This window comes from Zonotrichia leucophrys, chromosome 2 (genome assembly GCF_028769735.1).
Source record: "Zonotrichia leucophrys gambelii isolate GWCS_2022_RI chromosome 2, RI_Zleu_2.0, whole genome shotgun sequence".
Taxonomy (NCBI): domain Eukaryota; kingdom Metazoa; phylum Chordata; class Aves; order Passeriformes; family Passerellidae; genus Zonotrichia; species Zonotrichia leucophrys.
In genome coordinates, this window is record NC_088171.1 from 5,357,145 (window position 1) to 5,374,321 (window position 17,177).

General features: G+C 42.8%; 1 protein-coding gene across 1 annotated transcript in view; it reads left to right on the top strand.

Moving 5' to 3' along the window:
• Positions 1-17,177, top strand: part of OXSR1 (oxidative stress responsive kinase 1) — an 87,889-nt gene that overhangs the window by 26,510 nt on the left and 44,202 nt on the right. Inside the window, exons 3-4 of the mRNA XM_064703844.1 lie at positions 1,971-2,079; positions 12,722-12,863. Of these exons, the coding sequence (XP_064559914.1) occupies positions 1,971-2,079; positions 12,722-12,863 (251 nt within the window). The remainder of the gene's footprint in view (positions 1-1,970; positions 2,080-12,721; positions 12,864-17,177) is intronic.

Here is a 17,177-nt window from a genome sequence, read left to right on the forward strand (position 1 = left end):
AGAGAGGAAGTTCTTAGAAAATAAGAATAAAATGTTAACTGTCATCAAATGCCTGGAAATTTCTGTAGTATGGGGCTGCTTAAATGGCAAAAATCTAGTCTAGGTCTAGGATCTTAAGTAAACTTGGTCCAGACTTTGTCTCATTGCCTCCTGTACTCCAGTAGCATACACAAATATATATTAAATATGCAATGTTTGTACACATTTCTCATATTACTCTCTTGATCTCCCAGGGAACTGCTTCAAAATATTTTGAAGTTTAGTTGAGAAAATACAAAGCCATCTCCTCTGAGAGTGGTGGATTTGGGCAGGTCTGGCTGATGGGATGGATTACCAGCCCTTGCTTGCTGCTTTCCACCTTGGTTTCCTCTGGTGTCAATTGATCCTGTGTAGTATAGTGAATTGTCAGAGAGAGAACTACAGAGAACCACAGAAAACTCCAAAGTTGCTGATTTATTTCCTTTGTGAAAAATGACTTGACACAAGTGAAAGTTTGCAAGGAAGGGAGCTGGAGCTGTCAAAGTAAGCAAAATATATTGTTTGAGGCTGTATTTATTTTCACAGAGTGTTTTTAGTCAGAGTATGCTACATGGAGATGAATAGCTTATTCCTCTTCAAATATCCTTTCCTGTTTAGAAGGATTCTTCTTTAATCTGCTTGTAAAGTTTCCTGGAAAGTTGGTGCCTCTCCTGGGGAAGCAGAAAGAGGAACCAATTGCTTTGGATTCCTCAAAGGCACCTACTCCCTGAAAAGCAGTGCTAAGTGGATAAATCAACATGAGCTGTTCCTTTGGAGCTGTGATTGCCAGCTCAGGCCTTGCCAAGGGGAAGCAGTGGCTTTGCTCTGAGCTCAGTCACAAGCAGAGCTTTGTGCAGGAGCAGGAGGAACATGAGCTGCATTTGTGGGGTGTCCTGGGCACGGGTGAGTTCTCCTCAGAGCTCTCTCTTGTGCTTCATCCCAGGGAAGTGCTGTGCTGAGAGGGAGGGAAGGATCAGGGCTGAAGGGCCTTGCTCTCCTCCTCCTGTGTGTCCTGTGGAGGAATGCTGTGGCTGAGAGCAAAGTTCAGGGATGGGAGGATGAGTCTGGGGTGGGCACAGTTTGTCAGGTTGGGGCACTTGGCTGAAGCACAAAGGCTCAGCTGGGTGCAGTGCAGGGTGCCAGGCCTGGCTCAGGGGATGGCTTTTGTCTGTGGACAGCCAAGAAACTTGGGAGTCTTTGTGTCCAAAGTGGTGATTTGTGCTTGCATAATGAAATCAGTCAATGTTTTCTGTGGTGTTGTTCCCTCCATAACCTGGAAAACCTCAACTCTGAACCCATTACCAAAACTAAGACTAAGCACAGTAAAAACTCAAAACAATTTAACATCTGAACATATTTCATATTGTCCTGGACTGGTAGGAGCTGCTGATTTTGTAATCTCAAAGTGATCTCTCTCTTCTTCCAGCGTGACAAAGGACACAGCTGTCCTTTGTGCCTTCACCCTAACTGAGCTAAGCCATCTGCTTTCCTGCTGGGAACAAACTTTAGGAATAAGAGGCCTTTTTTCCCCAGAGGCCAATATTTCCCTTTCTCATCCAAATGATAGTCTTCAACAGATTAAGCATCTGTTGCAGTGTTTTACTGAAAGGAGAAGTCAGCATGAACTTCCTAGGTCACAAACCAGAGTGAATTTTTGGGAATATTCCATTGTAGCTGTTTGCAGGAATTATGATTGCCACCACTTTGATATCCTTGCCATGGGTTTTTTGGTTAACTTTTTCTTTCTCTAGACAGACAGGAAGAACACCCTAAAATACCTTTTGGCTCTAGTATGATGGAGCCTGAATGTTTAGAGTATTTCTGGATTTTCTACATTTACCTTCTAGATATCCTTTTTCTTTGTACCCTTGCTGTGTCTGGAGAAGATAATTCTGTGCCTGAGGAGTAATTACCACTGTGTCCAACTGCTGATGTTTTATTTTTCTCTACAGAAAGAAATTCAAGCCATGAGTCAGTGCCATCACCCCAACATTGTATCTTACTACACATCGTTTGTGGTGAAAGATGAGCTGTGGCTGGTGATGAAGTTACTCAGTGGAGGTGAGTGGTCACATTTCTTTATCCTAAAGGCAGCAGAAAAACCTGGCTTCCCTCCTTCCTCTCTTCCTTCTCTACCTCTTAAGGTTCCCACCTATGAATTAAGAATTGTAGAGTTGTTTAGGTTGGAAAAGATCTCTAGGATCAGAAAGGCCAAGGATTACCCCAGCACTGCCAAGTTTACCTCTAAAACCCTGTCCCCAAGTGTCACATCCACATGGTGACTCCACCACCTCCCAGCCAGCCTGTTCCAATGCTGAACAACCCTTTCCATGAAGAAATGTTTCCAGATATCCAATCCAAACCTCCTCTGGTGCAAGTCAAGGCAGCTTCCTTTTGTCCTACTGCTTGTTCCTGGGAGCAGAGCTCGACCCTCACCTGGCTGTCCCCTCCTGTCAGGAGCTGTGCAGAGCCACAAGGTCCCCTCTGATCCCCCTTCTCTCCAGGCTGAGCCCCTTTCCAGCTCCCTCAGCCCCTCCTGGTGCTCCAGACCCTTCCCCAGCTCTGTTCCCTTCTCTGGACTCTCTCCAGCCCCTCAAAGTCTTTCTTGTCATGAGGGGCCCAGAAGTGACTCCAGGATCTGAGGTGTGGCCTCAGCAGTGCTGAGTGCAGGGGACAATCCCTGCCCTGGCCCAGGCCAGCTGCCCTTGGCCTTCTTGGCCACCTGGGCACTCCTGGCTGAGTTCAGCCACTGTCACCAGCACCCCCAGGTCCCTTCCCACCAGGAATCTTCCCAGCCATTCTGTACAGATAATATTTGATGGCAACCCATTCAGCTCAGAAACAGCTTCTCATGTTGTGTCCATCAGTAGTAACACCTAACTGGCTTTTGAAAATCACTGCCTGCTTAACACAGAGCCAGGGAAACTTCCCTTTTCTGGGTTTATCTTCTCAGACACTGGAGAAACAACTTTTTTTGAGAGAGTGAGTATGAAAATTTTGTATCAGTAATGTTTTATTTGAAGTCATAATATTTTCCAGGATCCCTGTTTAATTTATAGTTGAGACAAGAAATGGACTCAAGTTCTGGATGTTAACACAAAGTGCTGTTGCTAAATCCTGGGCCTGTCTTTAGGAAGACTTCATTTTCCTGGCACTGCAGCAAACAAGAATTGAGAACTGAAAAAGAAAAAAAACCCTATTTTCTTACATTTGAAAAAAATCCAACCTGGCTTCTCTGTTCTTGGCTTAATTTTGTGGACTTGTAAAATGCCAGGAGATGATGTGGAAAAATCTGGCTAAACCTGTTTGCATTTTGCACAAGAGCTCAGCAATGACCATAAAACATGTCCCTTTGAAGGTGTTCTTTAGAGAATTTTAGCAGTTCTCTTAGAAGAAATCCAACTCCATGCCAGCCTTAAGTCTGTCTTAAAGGGTTTTTAGTGTCTCCTGTGTCACTAAGCAATACCCTGTGTTTCCTTAGAGGGACATGTGACAGGTCATTAAAGCTGTCATGGCTGTTTGTGTGTGGAAAAGAATCCCCTGCCAGCTCAGAGCAAGCAGTGCTGCTGTGTGTATAGAAAGAGTCTGTATGGGAAAGTTTCCACAACAGCAGGAAATGGCATTTCAGGGGTGCTGGAGAGGAGCAGCAATGGGTTTGGCCTTTTCCAGGAGTACACAACCTCTCTGAAGAAAATGCACAGCTGCCTCCATCACTTCACAGCAGTTTTGTGTCATGGCTCATCCTTGACCCTCCAAATGTTTGTTCTCAATTGTGTGTGGAGGTGGTTTTCTTTTGATTTTTTGGTTTTTTGTTTTGGTGTAAAGCTGGGGAAAAGTCAGACCATCATTATCAAGGCAACACAGATATAACAACTACACTGGAAAAATAATTCTTGCTTCAGAACCAGCTTCTTGCTGGTGTGAATGATGACCTGCTTCTCATCTAATATTCCCTTTGAATGGGCTTTTATGTTCTTCAGCCTGATAATTGACCCTTGTGCAGCTCTGGCATTTAGTGGGGGATTTGCAGTTAAGGAGTGCTAGGAAATTTCCCTGCTTCTCATTTTGTTGCATATATTGAAGAGTAGGGTCATTCAGTAGAAGACAGACCAGTAAGAGTGTAATTCTTCCCTTCCCCAACATTTCTGTGAGGCAAGGTTAAATTTTCTCACTTAAAAGGAATCATTTGAAGGCTGGAGGAATTGCTAAAATAAATAGACTTTGAGAATGACTTTTCACTTTCTAAGCAGGAGGATACCTTGTGAGGTATTTTCCAGCTGTTTTCTTCTATACTTTTTACTTCTCTATGTACTTTTTTATATCTGTGCTTCAGGAATCTCAGCTCTCATAGGCAGATTCTACAGCACAGTCTTAAGGATGGGAAAAGAAACTTGTGATTGGAGCTTTCTGACTGAAGAGCTTTTTCATTCACTTTTAATGAGCCTATTTTCAGTTGGTCTTAGGCTGAGTGATTTATGTAACAAGAGACACTTCTAAAACTGCCTCTCATTCCTTCCAGCTTAGTTCTTATCAGTAATAAAGTGGCTCGTTTTGCAGTCATCTGTCATGCAGTGGGAAAAATGATGATCTGGATTTCAACAGGAAAAACCTTTGAGCTGGTTTTTAAACCAGAAAACAAAAGCAAAGAAAAAGCCCCCCAAAACAAAACCAAAAACAAGCGAGCAAACACAAAACTGCACCAAAACAGACTCAAAACAGAGTACAGCCCTACACTTTCACTTTTTATAGCTGTTTAAAAAGATTTGTACATCCCAATAAGTACATATGAAATACATTCTGATGTCCATTCTGTATTTTGATCATGGCTTTTGTTCATGATAATTTATTCTGGGTAAAGTTCAGAATTTTACTGCCTCTTTCCTGTCAGTGTATGCTGGTGTGTGATTTCAGGCTGAAACTAGTTTTAATTTCAGCCTACAGACAGTGACCTTATTAATTTGACAAACAGCCCACAAGACAGCCAATCTGTAATGCAAACCTTTTTTGTTGTTGCTGTAAGTGTAATTTAGTTTATTTTCTGGCTGCAGTCTTTTGTTAAAATCCTAACCTGGTCATACATGCAAGTGTTTTAGAGATGTCTCTAAGGGAAAATTGTCTAAATCCACAAATTGCAGTCGTCTAAGAGTGCCTTGCTCCTCTGACATCCAGAGGGTGCACTCAAAGGTCCTGAATTACCTGTCTGACATTGTCACTGAAACAGAACTATTTGTCTCCCCAAGTACTCTGCTGATGGGAGATTTCTGTATTTGCAAGCTGTCAGCAGCCAGGAGGAAGCATCAGAGCCCAGGCAGGGTGGGAGCCCCTGCTCAGAGCCCTGGGAGCTGCAGCCCTGAGCCCAGAGCAGGCTGGAGCTGCTGCTGCCACAGACGTGGCTGGGATGAGGTGCAGCTGCTGCTGCTGCTGTGTGCAGTTCCTGACAGCCTCTTCCAGGCTGGTGATGTGTCTGTGGCAGCTTTGGCAGGTGCCTGCTCTTTCTGTTCCCTTCATTAGGAGCTGCAGAGCCTTTTCTCTAATGCTGGAAGTTCTGTAGGGTTCTAAGCTTGGCAGCATGAACTCGACACCCCAGCCTTTGAGTCCAGTGTTACTCCAAAGTAAAATCCAATGGCTATTTCTAGACAGCTGCTGACCTGCTCTTTGCCTCCCTGGCATTCTCCTGACAGGAATTTTACTCGTGCCTTTTTAAAGCCTGCTGAAGCCAGTCCTGCTCTCAAACTCCTGTAGCAGGAAGAGGAGCAGCTGTGCTTTTGTTCTTGTGCTTTTACTCATTGTGACCTGCTTGCTCTTCTAAATTCTCCCTGCTTTTAGCAAGAGCTCTCATTTCACAGGTGACCCGTGGCTGTGGATAACTCTCAGGCTAGAATTAAGGAGGAAGTATTTCACAGAAAGAGTGGTCAAATACTGGAATCATCTACCCAGGGAGGTGGTGGAGTCACCATCCCTTGAAGAGTTTAAAAAAAGTCTGGATGTGGCACTTGGTGCCAGGATCTAGTTGAGGTGTTAGAACATGGGTTGGACTCCATGATCTTAAAGGTCTCTTCCAACCTAGAATTTCTGTGATGCTATAAAACTGTTGTTCCTGTGAAACAGCTGGCCCTGGTGACTTGCTACATCACACAACAATTTTTCCTGTCCTAGCCTGCAGCAGATAAAACCTCCAAAATATTTTTCAACTGTGCAAATCCTTTAAATACTGAAACATTTCCAGACAGGACTTTTGGATATTCTGCCCTCTGCTCTAAGATGAAATCTGCTAAGGAGATTGCTGTATTGAAATAGTTAAATCTTTTATTTTCCAAAAGTTTTTAAGATTAGCTAATCAACTTCTTACTTCAAGCTTTGATCTGAAGTTCAGAATGCCGGACCAAAAGAGGTAGGCAAATCTTAGTTCTCTACCAGGGAGTTAGGACATCTTGTTCTGCTGTGTTAATCTCTGATCTGGCTCCTCCTAATTCCAACAGAGAGTTCTGATCAAAGCATAAACCACAAGTCTTTAGAAATCTTTGTGCTTATGTTGAATTATTTTCTTAGGAGAGAGATATGCTATTTTTAATTCATCTGGAGGGATTTTGATTTTATTTGTAGAAACACAATTCAATTTCAAACAATTAAGGATGGGGTAAGTCAGAAGCAGGGGATGGCAGGGATTGTACATGGTTGCAGAATACAATGTGTGTAGGTACATTGCCATCCTAACTGTAATAAGCAAAGCATGAAAAATTAGTTTGTGTTCAGATTTTCTCCTATAAATGTCTTGATCACAACAGCAACAGGCTGTTTTGCTCCCTTTATTGTATTATCTTGTTTTCTGCCTTAATCTTTCATATTTCTTCTGCATCCATGCACATGCCCTGGGGGGAAGGAGGCAAGAAGTGGATGTTTCCTTAGCTTTCCCTCTGAGGAGGTTGAACCAGGGTTAATGTCTTTTCCTTTGTTTTGTATAACTTGTTTCCTTTACTTTGCTACTCTCTGGCTGTATCTGTATTCCTCAGTCCCAGAAGAACTGAATCCAAACAGTTCTTCCTTCTTATGCATCTTCTTCATCTGTTTGCCAGAGACTGACAAGGTGCAGATTTAATTCTTGGCTCTAATGACGTCCAGGCTCACTGAGACCACTGGCTAATGCTGAGATGTCTTGAAAGAGCAGCAGTGACTCTGCCAACTCCCCCTTCTCAAAGTTCAGCCTGTTCAGCATCAGTGTTTGTCAGGTTTGGGGCAGATTTTGGTTCTCACAAAGTTGTGTGGTGATTCCCCAGCACTGTTTCCAATCCTGTTTGTGCCAGACCTCTAAATGGCCAATCAATGCAGGTAGTGTTACCTGCTTTTTTATTTGTTGTTTTTGTTTTTTCCAGGTTGGAAGTTTTTGAGAATTAAATTTTCCCATTCTGCCTCCCAGATGAAGTTAAAGAGGAGTTTTCACTGCATTTAACTTCAAGTGTATCTTGGTTCTGTCACTTAAGTTATAATATAACATGCAAGATATGGTTCCCATAGCAACCAGCTCTGCTGTACATTTTTTGTTCCTCTGGGGGCATGTAAAATTCCAGCTGGAATATTCCTGCATTTATCTCTAATCTTGTTCCAAACAAGCTTTCCTTTCTGCTCAGGTTTTCATGCCCTTCTGCTTCAGCCCCAGTGTGCTGAAGCCCTAAGCAGTGTCACTGATGAGTGTGGATGTTTTCTTCCTCTGCTGAGGAGAAACGTCAGAAACAGGCTTCCTAAATATCATTCCACTGGCTTGCTGGAGTAGGTGAGGTCAAGGAATCGTGCTCTGGATTTGGAACAGGAAGCCTCAGTGTTTGTGGTGGTTTGCCGTTGAAAGTGAATCAGTGGAACAATTAGGACTTGTTGCCCCGAGGGTGTGATTACACAGAAGTTTGCTGCAGCAGCAAAGCTGGTTTAAGGAGTTCCTGGCTCTTTGGTCTCCACCCTGCCTGGAAAACTGGATTTCCAGTTACTGCAGTGATCCCATTTTATAGCATGGCTTTGGAGGTGATGCAGGGGCACAACAGTGAGGTGGTGAACCCTGAAACTTTAATCTCATTTTGTCACCATAGGTAGCCTGGTATCTTTGCTAATTCACACAATTCATGGTGTTGAAGGAGTCAGTTTTACTGGATATGTGTGGGGTGTAAGTCAGGTGGGGTGCAAAGTTTTGCTGGGATCCAGGACTGCCCATTGGTGTCAATATCCAAAACCTGAATATCCTTCTCTTACAAGCAGTTACAGCTTGGCCTCTCTCAGCTGAGGGTAAGTGTGTACAAATTCCTTCTAACTCATGCTGTCCTTAGGAGCTACAGCATGAGCAGCCTTTGGAGCAAAGTGGGAACTTGTGAGTTTGAGCAGAAAAGCCCTTCCCTCTCAGCTGCTGCACAGTGAGCACTGAGAGCTTGCTCTTTGCTGAGGAGGTGCAGTTCCATGAGCACTGGTGTCAGAGACACGGGGATGATGAATGACAGGCCATGCTAAATGCTTTATCAGATTGCACAGTATCTCTGGAGGCTTCCTGTTGATGAGCTGCACAGTGTATATTTGATGGGCAGGAATTTGTTTTAGCTGCATTTTTTCCATATCAATCACTAAATGTTGTCTGCTTTCCTTTGTCTTCTGTTGGGCTTTGAGATCAGTTGCTCATCACCAGCTTTCTTTAAACATCCTTGTTAATGACAGCATTATTTATATTTATGGTTAGACTCCAGTTCTGACCCTTTTTTCTGTGTCTTGTTTTGTCTTTTCTTGGTATGTGACCCTTCTGGGCTTGGAAGAGCTTTCCAGTCAGCCTCAGCCAAACTTAATTTCTTTTTTATATCTTTCTCTGACTTAGGATTCAGCTTCCTGTACTTTGGGTCCATTCTTGCTACTTGTGAATTTTTAATGAGAAAAATCATGGGGGAATTGTTGTAATCAAACCTAATGCCATGTATAATACACACCAGAGTGCTTCATAGCATTATCTAAAATAGATGTTTTATTTTAGAGAGGAGCCAAAGATATATTTTTTCTTTTCTGGAGACATTGTAGTGGATTTGTTTTCTCCTTGGAAATCTTGTAACTGTTAATACAGAGCAAGATACCTCATTTCCAGTGTGAACCTCATCCTCTGGCCACTAGGTTCTGTCTTAAAGTGAGATAGAGCAGTTTGCACATGGAGCACAAATCCATAGTGAAACAGCATTTAAGCAGAGATCCAGCTGTGTTGGGATGTGCTCTCTCTTCCTCAGTTACTCCTGAACTGGTTTGAAGCTGGCTCAGGGGCTGGCAGCCTCTGCAGTCGTGCTGGTGTTTCCCAGCAGTGTGGGCACATCCTCTGCTGTGGTTTAGGCCCTGCTTCCAGTTCAGCTGCATTGGTTTCCAGTTAATTGTAGCAGTTATTGTATTGCTGGATTGGGAACAGGCCACTGTGCAGAACAGTCACTTCCCCCTTCGGATTCTGATTCCTCATCTCTTGGTCCAGTTAATGGAGTGGGTGTGGAAATTTGTATCCTGAGGCAGGGGAGGCCTTACCCTGGTGAGTGTGTCACACACACACACACACACAGACAGACAGACACACACACACCTCTGGTATCAAATTTGCATGGGATGGCTCAGCCTCATGCTGCAATCCAATCCTGCCCTTCTAGCAGGAGGTGTTTTCCTTGACAGTCAAATTCCCGTGACTTCTCCTCTCAAAGCAGCTCCTACCTTGGCTGTGGCTTTCTCTTTGGGGATTTGGTTCTTCTCTTGCTCCATGCCAGGCTTCCTGAGCCAGAATGCTGGAACATTCCACGGAGCAGTGCTGGGAAATGCAGCTTGGATTTGTTCTGTGTATTCCCTGGTGCTGTGCTTAATGAAGTTGTAGTTGAGTTGTGAATCAGAACCAACTCCCAAACTTATTGATTTGTGAGTTGGAAAAATCCCAGTTTCATGGTGCTGAGGTGCCATGGGATGATTCTAAGAACACTTTTTCCAGCTGAAGGAGGGTTCTTGGGTTGCTTCTCAGCTCTTTCCTGCAGTGGGCATTTTGCTGACCCCTTTTTGCTGTTCTTCTTTCTGCAGAGGACTGACAAATTCCCCCACTTCTATGAACATCTCAATGTGAAAGTGGTTTTAAAATAAATGTGCTTAAAAAGTGTCAGGCAGGACTGGGAGCAGATATAGCCTGGGTGTGAATCAGCCTTTTCACAACCAGGGCTGCCTCTGTGCATGCCCTCTTGTCTGTCTGCCCTCCACCCCCCTTTCAGGGTTAAATACAACCTCTCACTTGGCTAAATAGAGGATTTTTTGACCAAATGAATTTGAGTACACCATATGATCTGCCTCCTCATGTTCCCTGAGCCCTTTGCAGGAGAAGGGAAATGTTTGTGAACCGAGTCTGCTAACGGAGCCGTGGGTGGAGAGAGGACAAAACGAGTACGTGAAGAACCACATATTTGCACTGGACTTCTAAAACAAGTGACAGTTTGTTCTCCAGATTTAGGCACATTTCAGAGGAAAAACCTGAACAGTGGATGTGGAGGGGCTTCTTTGGTGGGATTTTTTTGATGTCACAGAAATTCTTGTCCAGAATAAGAAGCCTCAAAGTTTGTAAGCATGTACTCTTTAAATGTGAAAACACCATAGGCTGAAGGCCAGGTGAGTCCTTATGACACACAACAGAGAATGCTTTTCTCAGAACATAAAGGTGAATTTCAGTGAAGGGGTCCATCTCCAACATCTGAAAGTAAAGATATTCTTGCTCAGATGCAGGAAGTCCAACATATATCAAAACAACCTGAGTTACGTCTGGGTGGAACCTTTGGGTAAGACCCATGTCAAAATTCACTGAACATGAGTGTGTTTCTCTGCTTGGGTGGGGTAAAGGAAGGCTGAACACTGAGTATGTTTGCATAAAATGTTGGGGCAATGTTATGTAACTTCATTTCTGTATTTTTTTTCATTTTCCTCTGGGTTTTTTTTCTGTTTTTGTTGTTAGAGTCTTCTGTGTTAAGATTGTGTCATCTGCGAATATCTTGAACTAAACAAAGATTTTTTGGTAAGAGGAAGCTGAAGGTGCTGTTCAGGGCAACGAATTTATCTCACAATTTATATCCACTGGGTTTACTGGATGTCTTGGTGTCCAGGTGAAGCTGGTGCCAGTGGGCAGAGAAGGTGCAAAGTGAGAAATAGCTCTGCAAGCTTTTAGATGAGCTCAGCAAATACTGCTTTGCACCAGCTAAGGGACACTGTGCACCCATGTGATTGTTTCCTGTGCAGTTTGAATTGTGCAAAATGAGCCTTTCCACATGGTGTTTGTATTCAAAGCTTGCAGCTTCTGCTTTCGTAGGAGAGTCCAAAAGGAAAATACTCTAAGTGAAAACTGATCTGCACAATTGTTTTAGCCTAGAAGTTCAATTTGGATAGTTAATAAAATAAATGTTAAAGAGGAGGAGTTTTTTGTCCACCTGAACCTGAAGGGTGAGAAGAAAATCAAACTAAAAACCTCTTTTGTATTTTTCACTTGCTTCAGGAATTTACAAGGTGAAACTTTTAATTCTCCCATGGGCCACATTAATGAGAGTTTCTGTTCTTAAATCCAAAATAATTTTCTCTTACCTTTTTGATTGTGAGTCAAGAAGAATTAACTTCTCTAAACTTTTCTAAAACTGAGCCCAGCTTTTCTAAACCAGCTGAGTTAGTACTGGGATGTTCTTTCCCTGTAAGTTGCCTGTTCAAAGACAAACAAAGCTGCAATTTATGTTCTCCAGTTGTGCCTGCTTTTCTCATTCTTTAAGAACTTCCCAGTACTGCTGACACTGCTTTGTGCCCATAGCTATAAAAACCCTTCTAGTCCCTAGCCAGCCATTAAACCATAGAAACCCAAGTTTGAAGGGGCTAAATGGCACAGGCTTTGGAAAAGAGGCTTAGCCATCCATGCTGGAGCAATAAAAGGTTCTGAGAAGCGTTTTCAGTGCAGCTGCAAATGCAAGGAGGGCAGCAGGCAGTGCCTGTGCAAAGCTGGGCCGTGCACAAGAGCCCGCTGCGAGTTCCTGGGTGGGTTTGCAGAAGTGCTTTGCTCTTTAAAGCCTGGTTTGTCATGGAAGGTGATGTAATTCACACCATGCTGGGGAGAGAGACTAAACATGCTTCTAGGGATGGATCTAAGCTATTCCAGTTCTGTACACAGTGAAGAAGGGACTTATTGTCACAACTCAGCCTCATTTCTTCTCCAGTTAATGTTTTCCACTTTTTTTTTCCTGTTAGGGTTGTACCAGCCATAGCAGATGAGATTTTTCCTGATATTCCTCTGCACAGAATTTGTAGGAGCTGAAAGTGCCTAATTTTATCAAGCTTGTTACCTTCAGCTTGAGTCCTGGCAGCCCCCTGCTTTTTCCATTTCCCCCTTCAGCTTCTCCAGTACTCAGCACTAAGCCAACTGTAGCATCAGTGTGTGCTTAAAAACCTTCCAAGTGTCAAGTGTGTGTACATTTTACACTTTGGCTTGTTCAAATAACCTCTCAGTGTTCACAGGGGTTTTGCATCCCCCCTTGAGGCTCTGCTCCCAGGGGTGCATTGTTGCCTCTGCTTTCCTGCAGCAAAAGCTTCATCTTCTGACTCTGATCCTGACCATCATCAGTGAATTTCTTGTATATTAAACCATGATAAATTACACTTAACTGTGAATCAGTTCTTCTAGTTGAAACTAAGGTGTTTGACTCTTCTCTAGGCTCTGTTTTGGATATTATCAAGCACATTGTGGCCAAAGGAGAACACAAGACTGGTGTCCTGGATGAAGCTTGTATAGCCACAATCCTTAAGGAGGTGCTGGAGGGACTGGACTACCTGCATAAAAACGGGCAAATCCACAGGTATTTTATGTTTTTCTCATGTCATAAAATGTTATTGAAACAGAGTAGCTGAGCACAGTCTCATCCCATAACTTGCTGAGGGCATAAAGAGAGGAAAGTAAAAGTGGGAGCTTTATTAAAATGCAGAATTCAAATGTTTGTATTCTATATACTATGTCTATATTCAATGACTAGGCCAAATTTGGGTAAATTTTGGGATGTTGAAAGTTCTAATATAGGGAATCTCTTTCTAAATGTCAACATTCAGCTGCAAAGTGTAGTTGATGGAAAGCTGGAAAACTTCCACTGGCTTTGTTTCTTGCAGAGCTACAAATTACCAAGAGCACTTTGTAGGCAGAGTTGAGCAATTTAATAAAAAGTCCTTCCAGCTCTGATTCTTTTTTTTGAGGTTAACTGTAAGATCAACATAATAAAATTTGAATTTGAGTAATTTTATTAAAAAAAAAGGAAATAATGGAAAAACTAATTAGTTAACCAGTTAACTAATGGCCTGTGATTTGACAGATCACTGAAATTCATGGGTTTCTATGCTGGTGTTTGTCTGGGATGTGTTTTTAAATCACATTTTCCTCTCTCCTGGTGTCAAGGTGTGGTGTAGTTCAGTAGAAGATGCTAAGTTGGTCTGTTCTGCGTTAAAAAGACTGAGATTTGCAATCCTAAATATGTGCTGAAAATAGAATATACTGCTTGTGGGTAATGTACACAATCCCAGCCACAGACTGCTACTGGAACAGCCTCTTCTTTCTTGGCAATTTTGGGAGCTTGGCTCTCCTCTGGTACAATGCCATTATAAGCATTGCTGCTGCTGTGCTGGAGTAAGTTTCTGTCCTCTTATAACTGCACTAGAAGAGGTAATTTTTTTGCCAAAATGTTATTTTAATTAGAAAGTACAGGAAGTATTCATAGTTTCAATCAAACTGACTGGCTTTTCTAGGTTATTTTGGATTAAAAGGAAAGAAACAGTTGGAAATTATTCAGGTGGAATTCTTCTCCCTGAAAGAAGTCTCAAGTTTCAGTTTCCAGTCTCAACTCAAATTCTGATTTAACAAGAATCATTGTCTTCGTTGGAGCCAGTTTTGATTTCATAGCTGGTTGCTTGTTGCTTAACTTTGTTTTTTGAGATAAGACTTAAGGCAACTCTGGGAATTTAGAGTAAAGCAATAAACCAACTTACTTGCCAATTACATGGCAGTAAGTTTTCACTTTGCCATAAGTAATTGACAGAACTGTGTTCATCTGTGACCTGCAGTAGGTTTGCTTGGCTAATTCAGTTATCTTCTGGTCTAGTGAAATTGAAATATATATTTTAAAGCAGCAGAAACCTGTTAAATCTCAGTTTCTTGGAAGATACTGCATAATGTTTCATGTATTGAGGAGAGGTGGTTCTCCATTTGGCTGGCTGGAGTGGAAAAGCAAAACTAGTAAATGTGGTAAAGATTAGAGATAATAAATTTATGTGTGTGGTGTGGGTGGTTTTTTTACTGCACTCAGCAAAAATACCATGTTCACAAAATTCAAACTGCTGGTCTGAAGAAAATATGATTCATATTGAATCATTTGGAATTGAACTGGATCAAACCTGCTGTGACCATTCTCATCCTGCTCATCGAAGCATTTTGCCCAAACTTCAGCAAATAGATCAGAGCTGTGTCATTGCTGCAGCTTAAGGTTGTGGTTATGCATCAGCCCCTTTCATGTGTTTCATCCCTGTATTTGGGGGCTGCTCCAAAAACTGTGTAATATTTTATCACAGAAAAGGATTTGGATTATCTCCTTGTGCTGGGCACAGGGCTCTGGGAAATTTGGAGAAGTGGGATGCAGAAGGAAAGGTGTGTGGTTTCCTACCTGTGATACAAAGCAAGCTGTCATGCCTTTGAGGGATGAAACACGTTTCCTTAATGGAGTTCATCATGCTGTGTTCCATTTTATCCAGATGTGTGTGTGCTGCTGAGGAAAACACAGTTTGAAGTTGCAGTGCAGCTGGGACCTTTCCTCATCTGCAGGAATCTCTGTATGGTTTTCCCATTTTGCTTCATGCTAGGGGTCATAACACTGGCCATGCCTGATGGGAAAGGCAGGTGGAAATCTTGCAGCCATGCCTGGGATGCTCTCAGAGGAAGTGTTTAAAATAACTGAACTCTGCTCCCCTGGGTCAGCTTCAAGTATCTGGCTCTAAAGGAAAGCACATCAAGTGATGGCTGAAGTGCAGATATTGTATCTGTAGTGTGGGGCAGCTGCACTTGGGGTGAACTTTAGGCCAGAGCAGGATCAGCTGTGAAGGGTCAAAACTGAAGGGCTTTAGTTAAGACCTGGAAGAGCCAGCCCAAAGCAAGCAGCCATCCAGCAGAAAAAATGTTCAGCTGGTTACACTAAATCTCCAAACTCTGCTTATATTACGCCTTGGAGAAAACAACTTGATAAAATTAGAGACACAGCATGAGTGAGTGACTGTAATTAGCACATCTGAAGTTGGACAGGCAGGCCAGTGGCACAGCCCAAACTGTGAATATTGGGTCCCAAATGTAATTTTGTGGGCACTGTAGACCAGAAGTGGGGCTGTAAATCACCACTGAGATCAGAGAACATATTTCTGTCAGTGGAGCTGCTCAATACTTTTAAATTATGCATAATCTTAAATGGGTAAATGAAGTTAACACGTGAAAAACTGGCTTAATGAAATTTTGCTGCTGCTGAATCTTGCTCTGCCTACGCCTGCCTCGAACTTCATGCCACTTCCAATTTAGGTTTGGGGAGCTGTCTTGGTGTGGAAGTGCAAATCCCTGCTTTGGACAGGAGGGGAGTTTGTCAGTATTCTCTAGAGGAGATTAGAAAGCCAAATATCTAGTGAAGGCTTAAATTATAATTTTTTCTTGTTTACTTTCCTAATTAACAGCCAGAGCGAGTTTGAAACTTGAATAGACACCATTGTTCAGGAATAAATGCTGAAGTCTCCCACATTGCCCAAAGTGATGTTTTTTTTTTTGTTTTCATCTTGCAAGGGCTGATGGGAAGTGTCTGAGACCTTATGGCAAAGACAATGGGGAAGACAAAATCAGTTTTATTTTATGAACACTGTAGACCACAGTAAGAATTGATTTCAAATGGTGCCCATCTTCTCCAAAAGCACCAGTGGCAGCCTGATGTGGGAGCTGCAGCTCCCTGGCCTGTGCCTGTCCCCTGTGTGGTGCCAGCTGCTGCTGTCCCTGCTGTGCTTGCTGCGTGGCACGGTGATCCCAGGGAGGGTTGGCAGTGCCACTGATCCAGCTCATGTTCAGTGAGGGAAGTGCCTGGGCAGCAGCCACAGCTCTGGGGAGCCCTGGGTGAGGCTGTCCTGCAGGAATCTGCTGGGGCTCATCCCTGTGGGGAAGTCAAACAGCACTGACAGTGCTGTCAGGGGTCGTTGCCAGGCTAATCTGGGCTGGGTGACACTCAGGGGATGTTGTACCTCTTCCCCATTTAGACTCTGATTCCTCTGTGTATTTGGGGATTAGCAGGAGTTTGATGAATGACTTAGAAATAAAACTAAAGCAAAACCAACCCAAGAGGTTTTATTGCTTAAAAAGATTGATTGGAGGGAACTTCAAGGCTTTCTTTTTCAGGTGCTGCTGCGTATGGCAGGCTGACAAATGAATCATGCTGATTAACTGTTACAAGGTCTCTCTGTCTTTCTCCCTATTTTTATCTCTGAGCTTATCTTCTGTTCATGATTAGCTGTTGTGTAACTGAATATTTTAGTTAGTCCAGGTGAAATAATACACTGCTTAAATATAAGCAGATTCTCCTATTGCAGCACAATAAATGTGATTCTGTCCTGTTTTTTTGTAAAAACAAAAAAAGCCTGGGAAGTGGTTTAGAGTTGCATGCTCTTGAACTATTGGCATGGCAGCAATCCAGCTATTAGTTTGTTTGTTGCTCTACTTAATACAGAGTGAGAGGAGCAGCAACATGTTTTATATGCTGGGTTAGATCAGCCTGTGCTGCCACACAAAATGTTTGGGGTGTTTTTGGTGTCTTTTCAAAATCAGAATGTGAGCAGCAGGGTGCTGGGACAGCTGTTTGAATGTGGCTTTGAAGAGACCCTGGAATCAATATTCTTGCTGTGCTTTTATGCCACATAGGTTAATTTTTTTTTTTTGGGGCCTTAGCATGGTTTTGACAGGGAATCAAAGTTTAATTCTTTGCCTCTTTACCCATACTAAGAGTAAATAACTTGTGAAAAACGGGCATCTATCTGTCTGCACATACACATCACCAATACTTGCATGTGGGATTTTTGCAGGAGCTCACCTCCAGTTGCAAGTTTTTGATTTAGGA